This window comes from Balaenoptera musculus, chromosome 5 (genome assembly GCF_009873245.2).
Source record: "Balaenoptera musculus isolate JJ_BM4_2016_0621 chromosome 5, mBalMus1.pri.v3, whole genome shotgun sequence".
Lineage (NCBI taxonomy): Eukaryota > Metazoa > Chordata > Mammalia > Artiodactyla > Balaenopteridae > Balaenoptera > Balaenoptera musculus.
In genome coordinates, this window is record NC_045789.1 from 119133790 (window position 1) to 119141916 (window position 8127).

The 8127-nt window shown below is 38.4% G+C and overlaps 1 protein-coding gene across 1 annotated transcript; it reads right to left on the bottom strand.

Annotated features, from left to right (window-relative positions):
• Positions 1–2588: 2588 nt before the first annotated feature.
• MAD2L1 (mitotic arrest deficient 2 like 1) lies at positions 2589–7860 on the bottom strand. Its single transcript, XM_036852072.1, has 5 exons — positions 7654–7860; positions 6708–6854; positions 5265–5385; positions 4171–4274; positions 2589–3442 (listed from the first exon to the last, which is right to left on the bottom strand). Exons 1-5 carry the CDS (start codon positions 7724–7726, stop codon positions 3270–3272), a joined length of 618 nt encoding a protein of 205 aa, XP_036707967.1. The 5' UTR covers positions 7727–7860; the 3' UTR covers positions 2589–3269.
• Positions 7861–8127: the final 267 nt, after the last annotated feature.

Sequence of the window (8127 nt, forward strand, 5' to 3'; positions counted from 1 at the left end):
ATATGGCTGCAAAGCCTAAACTAGTATCTGACCCTTCACAGAAAACGTTTGCCAACCCCTGGACTATTAGATCCTTTCACCATATTTTCACACCTCTCCCCCATCTCCTTGGGAGGAGTATACTTCCCTTCCCCACTGAAGTTTGGCTTAGCCATAAGACTTGCCTTGGCCAGTGGAATGTGGAAAAGTGTCAGTGTGCAAGTTCTGAAACTAAGCTTCAAGAATCCTGGCTAGTCACTGCCCTTTCAGTGGTAGAACGACACATGACCTGTAGACTTAGGTGAGAATGAAGACAAGCACCCCAGCTGACCTGCAGACTTGAAGGAGGAAAAAATGCTTATTGTTGCTATGTTATGGTTGTTTGCTCTACAACAAAAGCCAATTGATACATGAGATTGTTATACCTCTGTGTAAAAATTCCCATGGAGGCTTGACTTCTCTGTCTGATTGATGGTACTGAGAGAAGGATCCTGAAGACCAGGTGTGGTTCAGTCCCTTCTGGGGCTCTATTTCAAACCCTGATGGGCTCAACTGGAACATGGTTTCATCCCTCTACCTATGGTAAGCAAAATTGAGTCAGAGCCCAGGCAGGTCTAGAGGCCCACCAGATTCTCTTGGAATCTTAGCTTCTATTTAACATGGTATGAAGTCAGTCACAATTCTTTCATCTGTTGGTTTAGATATCTTCCTCCCAGGGTGAGCCTCAAGGTATAGAAGGAGGGTGGGAGAAGTCCAGCTGGAACCTTAGGCCAAAGCTTTTCCAATCTAGCTTTATCAGTAAAGCTCATAGCTTGGCTCCCATTCAACTCCAATATGTATATTTCTGAATTGATACATAATCTGTAAGAGGCGAGGAAGATCATGACTGGCTCCTCAGAATCCTCACAAGAGTAAATAGTTAACATGCAAATGGTGTAAGAAGTCTAATTTAACCATGTTAATGATGTTGGCTGAGATGAAATGATCAAAGTATTTAAAAATGCAGTTTCCCAGAATTCTTAGTCTTACATCTCAGCTTGTTAAAATGCAAACAAAGCTTTTCATTGTCACTTTTTTTAAACCAGCAATCTGAGTCACCTGGATAGATCACTGGGTAACACCAGTGGTCCATTTATTACATAAAGATATGCAGAGTTCACAAATTTGTCACTGAAAATCCCTGGGGCTGCCCTAGCTCTCTGGTTTTCAGCCTTTCCTTTGATTCTTTACATAGCTAATATTCTTCCATTAAATTTTTTCAAAGCCAATTTTTTTCTGTTTTCAAAAAAAGAAGAGCCTAGCTGATGCAGAACTGATACTATAGAGTAACTTGCAGGCAACAGATTGTATGGCAGAAGCTCCTGTTATTGAGGGTAACATTCAAATCCAGAGCATTAATTTCTGGACATAACAACTCTTAAAGGAGAGAGAAGTACCATAATAAATCACAAAAGTAGTAATATTAGGATCACTTAATTTGTCAGAAACATAAATGACAGAAATGTGTTATCAGCAATATATAATGTTGCTGCTGGTGAGCTTTTTTGGGGCAAGAACCACATTTTATTATTCCCATTGTTTAACGAAGGGGCATTCAGTGTTTCCTGAAGCAGTCATTGCTTTCTATAAAAACTTTCAAACGTATTATTTCCTAAATATAGGACCATAATTTTCAACTCTCTCCATATTTTTACTCAAGCTCTATTTCTGCTTTCCTTCTCAATGCATATTTCAAATGTTAAACAGATTATGAACAGCTCAAGGATTCACATGTTGACTCTTGACCATCCCTAAATAAACATTATTTCCACTTCTGAGTACCTACTTTCTTATTCAGGAAGACTTGTGGGTGAACCTCAGTTAGATAGCTTCAACAGCTCTTTAGAGATTGGCCTTTGCAACAGCATTCACGATACCCATCATCAAAAATTGGCACCTATTTGTCCAGCAGCTCTAAGAGATGAAAGGATGTAAGACATTGCCCTTTATTCTTAACAAGCACACAATTGGATCAGAGATAAGATTATCCAGGTGAAATAATAAAGACAAATACATAATGAAGTAAACCTGTTTGGTTACTTCATGGTCCTTTGCCATATATTTTCCTCTCCTTCATAAGATCTCAAGCTTCAGTACTGTAATAAATACTACAGTACTACACGATCCGCAGTTGGTTGAATCCATGGGTATGGAGTAACCACAGATATGGAGGGCTGGCTGTAAGTTATACTGGGATTTTCAGCTGCTTGGAGGGTCAGTGATCCAGTCCCTGCACTGTTCAAGGGTCAACTGTATATGGAAAATTAGACTAACAGTAGGCTAAGAGTATAGAAAGGTTCTACAATCCAAAATTTGCTAAACTGAATTAATTCCAAAGGACATTTATCATTTTCCAAAAAGAATGTTTATTTTAAATCTACTGTTATAAGATGAAGGGGGGTACAATAAATGCTCGTGCATTAAATTGAAAGTACCTCAAGACTTACTCAACTTTCAATTCTTAGGCCCTACAACCATAGTAGGCACAAGAAATAATATGCTGTACTGAATGCATCATAACTATTTAACTGTATTAACACCACACCAATATAAAAATATTTTAAGACAAATTTAAAACATACACATTTAACTTTATTTCATCATTGTCATTTAAAGCTTGATTTTATAAAACATAAAAGGACATTCTTAAAAGTTTGGTATCACAGCAATTTGAACAGTAGGAATATCCATAGCTTCATAGGTTCAAGTTATATAAATTAAAATCAAATAATTGGAAAATTTTTCAATATGGAAACTATACAAATGAAATAAATGGCAAAAGGACCTAATAGGAGCAATATTTCATTACTTATGGACTATCATTAGTTACTTTCAGGATCTAAACAAATATTCTGAATATTCATATTTCTTTTGCTCTATTTTATATTTAAATATTTCTCTATATTCTGAGTCAAGCTGCTTGACCAAAAGGTCTGATTTAGAAAGACATTTAGCTTTATGGCAAAAGTTTTTCCATCTACCGTTACTACCTTCAAAGGAACTGACATTACAGTGCTAATGTAAGCTGCTAGTTCCCTTTGGAACAGTGTGCAATAACTTACATCAGCCCTATGGAAAGTGAAACAGGTACCAAGGAATGGAACAATTATGCACAGATTCAGTAAAGTATAATGTTAAGTTTTCCCCATCTAAAAATTAACCAGTGAAATAAAATATATCAACTAAAGTTGATTTGGTTTCAGGAAAACCACATTTGAGAATACAAGTACATTACTGTCTTTAGCTTATCCTCAGTCATTGACAGGAATTTTGTAGGCTACCATGCTATTTACTTTGTGAATTGTAGTAGTAAATGAACGAAGACGAACTTCCTCAGAATTGGTAATGAACTGTGGTCCTGACTCTTCCCACTTTTCAGGTACAACCAAATCTTTGTCTGTATAAATCAGGAGATCAAATGAACCTAAATTGGGGATAAAATAATTAAGGTACATTATTTTTTCAAAAGTAAAACTACCTGCCCTGTCTCTCTCACATTTTGAACCACACATAGTGTTAGAAATGTAGTTTAGCCTGGTCTGTAATAACTAGTTCATTGCTTTTCTTCAATGGAAATTTACTGTAGTACAGAAAATATTGCACTCCTTTCACTTTATCTTATGAAAAATTCAAGTTTTTTTTTTCTTTAAAGAAAAAACCGTTAAAAATATTTGTAGAAAGTATATAATGAATCACATGGGATAGCATGAATGTGACCTACAGTAAAGCTAACATCTTGGTTCTGTGACTGATGTATCCTAGTGCCTAGAACAGAGTGTGACATATAGTAGGTTTTCAGGACATATCTGATGTTTGAAGGAGTAAGGAAGATAGAAAAGCAAGACACAATTATAGCTATAGTCTTAAATATATATCAATACATAAAAGTGTGTAAGAAATGAAGATAATGAAAGAAATTACATCAAAACATTCAAGAGTGAGTATTGTGGAATACTTTCATTCCTTTCCTTTTCAGCATTTCCAAATTTTCCAGAATGCATATAACATTACTTTTCCTTTATAATGCTTTCCCATTCTTATTACATGATATTGATGATTAAGAAAAAATTTAATAAAGGGGTAATTCTTAAAATAGTAGCTTAGTCTTTTCCCCGACAAATTTAAGGCAATGTGACGTTGTATAATACTTACAAGAAACTTCCAACAGTGGCAGAAATGTCACTGTAGCTGTGATCTGTCTGATCACTGAGCGGATTTCATCTTGGATAGCTTTCTGAGACTTTTCTCTGGGTGCGCTACCAAAGAAACCAAATCAATTAATTTAAGTTTTAACGAGTTATTTTAAACATTTGTAAGATTATTTATCTAATTAAATGATTCCAAAATCAAATAAGTAATACATTAAAAAGGAGTTTTTTAGAAAATGAGTGCATCATTAGGACCCATAATACCACAGTAAGCATAGTATGTATTTTTATTATTTCATTTATCCTTCCAATCATTTTTTAGGGTTGGTCTTAGGATCAGGTCATTTTGTATCAGGTGACCAGAAAATTTGCCAAGTGCTTCAAGTTAGGAAAACTTCAGTACCTCTTAAAAAAAAAATAACAGTGGTATCTAAAATATTTAATTGGTATAATCATTTTGGCATTTTTAGTAACGCCTAAATGTCTAATTCCCTGTTGTCTCAAATAAGATATTAAATTGTATATCAAATTATTTTTATAAGCTAAACATTCCCTAAAAGAGACCAAAGGCTTCAGAAGCAAACTACATTTCATTATGAGAAATGGTTCTGAATTTACAGGTGAGTATGCCTAGGACAATGCTAGTCATTAGCATATAATGATGGGCATTTCCCATTCAGGTAGTCTGGAAACTTCAGAGTTTATGAAGTGTCTTAGGAAATTTGTGGCATTAAGTGAAATACAGTAGAGCTGCATCTTAAGCTGGGAGAGTCTAGGATAATCCCTTATGCTTAAAAGTACCTTTAAACAATTCATAAAATGGGCCACCTAGTATATTGTATGGCATTTTGCATATACCACCATCAATACTACAATTTGAAATTCACCAATTTAGGCTAAAGGCAATACTATACAAGTCAATGACATGCTAAAGTAAGCACAATTCTTTTCCACAGGAGACTGAAGATCAAATTAAACATCCTAGAAAAAACTATACCTCATATGAAACTTGTTCAATATAATTAGAACTCATTTTGTAAAGAAAACAAGTTTTAGAACAAGCATATGAAAGTGGAAATAATTTAAATTCCTACTTACCTGTTATCTTTTGCAGTCTTGTCGCACTCAATATCAAATTGCCATCTTTCAAGGACCTCACCACTTTCAATATTTGAGATGACTACCACCAATTTCTGCACTGTACACTTGTATAACCATTCTGTAATACATAACAAGGCATCTTTTTTGGTTCACTGAATTACAAAGCAACTCTTTTCTCGGGTCCCACTTCCTATCCTCAGCAAATTTCTACCACTGCTATTTTGGATCTCCTCCAAATTATACAGAAAACTTGCCCCATCAATAACCTAGCTCCTGTTTTCAAATTCTCAGTATTTATACCAGGTATAGCACTGGGTGCTGAGGATAGGATCGTAAACATTCGGTACTTCCATCCTAATCCAAGGCAAGAGTGTAGAAGATAACATTAACCTAATCAGTGCACCAATTAACGTGAAATTAAAATTGTGGTAACTGCTATGCAGGTGCAAAATATATGGTACAATGAAAGCATAAAATAGGAAAATTTGACTCAGTCAGGGAGGGTTTGAGTTTAGTTCTAAGAGGTTCCACACCAAATAATCCGAGTGCAGCGCTATGAATGACTATGGGTGATTTAGCCCTGAAGTTAATGAAAATACAATGATGTAATTTAAAAAATGAAGTTACTTAAAACAACAAAAAAAAAGATTCATGAATTTTAAAATTAAAAAGGAAAAAAAAAGATGACAGCTGTAGTGTTTTTTAGAACTAGTAATTTGGAAGGTCAAATGGGTAGATAGGGAAAAATATCCCACAACACAGAAAAATCAGAAATGGGACTCCTAAGTGGAGAGAAACTTATAGGAATTCTAGAAAAAGAAAGAAAAGGAATAGATGGAGAACAAATATTGATCCAACAATACTGCAACTTCTTGAGCTAAAAGGAAAAAAATGAGTGTTCAGATAGAAAAGGCTACTGACTCAGGCAGGATTTAAAAAAAAAGGACAAATGGAAATAGGTGAAAATAAGAAAATTCTAACGAGCGCTCTGTTATTTAGTAGTTCTTCTTTTTTAAGTTTAGTCCCCCAGGTTGAATTCAGTTTTAGTTCCTTCATCTTAATATAAGGATGGTTTTAGACTGCAAGCAGCTACAAAAAAATATATTTAGTGGATTTTTTTCTCAGATAATCAACACCATCATAATAGTAAAATTCAAACATGTTCCATCTGGTCACATAAACTCCGTTAATGGAGATTGTTTCCTTAAGCCATATCAGATTTCTAACATTAAAATATTCAGCCTACTCAAAGTGTGGTGGAGGAAGGGTGGGACGTCTTTCAATTTATATGCTATTTGCTTCCTCCCAGTTGATTCACTATGGGGTGGTAGTGTGCTTTACACCACCATGTACAGAGCTGAAAAATGAGCACCAAGATGCTAGAAAATGTGGATCATAGAAGGCCTGCAAAACTCAAAACTGTTTCCAACAGTTAATTACCTTTCAGTTGTTCCACCACATTATTTAGGTATTTTATGAGTTCAGGATCAGTAGTTACAAGCAAGGTGAGTCCATATTTCTGCACTCGAGTAAACGTTTCGGATGGATATATGCCACGCTGATATAAAATGCTGTTGATGCCAAATGCTGAAAACAAGAAATATTAAAGTCACTGTCACTTTGTAACTTCGGGAAATAAAGCATATTTAGATGTGGCTATGGTTTCATTAATGGTGTAAAGCTGTAAATGTCTAAACACACACGTGTTTGTGTGTTTTGCTGAAAGCAGAATAGGTACAAAGTGGCATTAAAAATCCTTAAAATCTTGCTTTTAAGTAAGAGAGAAAGTGATACCTGCATTTATGTGGCAATAAAAGAAAAATGCCAAACTGCATTAATCTCCCAGTGGCAAATTTCATTTCATTGTAAAACAAGTACAAACTCAGATTTTATGGTTAGAGGATGTCAAAATAGGCAACCGACTGACTAGTCCAAAGCCCAGGCAAGCCTCGCCCCCTCTCTCTTTCCTCCTTTTATCCTCACAAGTTCTGCCACATTCTATCAGAAGGTACAACTGGCCTGGTCCAGAACGGAGCTTCCCGAAGTCTAGTCCATCACCGTCGACCAGATTCACCTCGCGGGGGTGATGGTGAGGGGTGAGCTCTGCACTTTAAACAAACGGTCCCGGCGAAGGGGCTGTACCGCGAGGCAGGCCTCAGCAGCACCCAGGCGTCCTCCTCCATCGTTAGCAACGCGTCCGGAGGAGGCGCCTGCATCCGCCTCTTCCCAGATTCCTCCTGCCGGGCAGGAGGCGGGGGCTGAGAGGGCTTGGGTTCGGGGCCGCTCCGGCCCACTCGGCTTCCCCCCGCCTCGGAAGCCGAGCCGCGGGCCTGCCGGGCGGCCTGGGCTCCGTTCTCCCCGCCCTACGGCCTGCGCGAGGACTTACAGAAGAACTCGGCCACGATTTCGGCGCTCCCGCGCAGGGTGATGCCTTGCTCCCGGGAGAGCTGCAGCGCCATGGCCAGGCCCACGGATGAAGGCACGCGCTTCCACCCGGCAGACAGCAACACCAGGGCTTTCCAGAGCAGTTCCCCGCCACTCGTTTCAAAAGTAACGACGCAGGACGCCGTCGGCCCCTCGCGCAGGCGCGACAAGCTTTTAGGCCCCGCCCTACGCAGCGGGGTCCCGCAAGATCTCTGGGCCTTCGCAGGAGCGGCCGTTCGCGCAGGCGCAATGGGTAGGCGTGGTGACGCTGTTCCCAGTGGTTGCGCTCGGGAGGATCCCTGTTGGGCACCGGTAGTTGTGGTCGGCGGGCTCCCTGGCGCCCAGGGGGGAGGATGGTAGGTCCAGGTTTTAGTGGCCGCTCCCTAGATCTGGGGACAGAGCGACCAAGGAGCACAGTTCCCGAGTTTGAAAGATA

Excerpts from the sequence above, each read along its gene's own strand:
- MAD2L1 (XM_036852072.1), bottom strand. The coding sequence starts at position 7,726 with ATGGCGCTGCAGCTCTCCCGGGAGCAAGGCATCACCCTGCGCGGGAGC. Across the intron at positions 5,386-6,707 it reads TGTGGTGGAACAACTGAAAG|AATGGTTATACAAGTGTACA; the intron begins GTAATTAACTGT and ends TATGTATTACAG. Across the intron at positions 3,443-4,170 it reads GCCACTGTTGGAAGTTTCTT|GTTCATTTGATCTCCTGATT; the intron begins GTAAGTATTATA and ends TCCCCAATTTAG.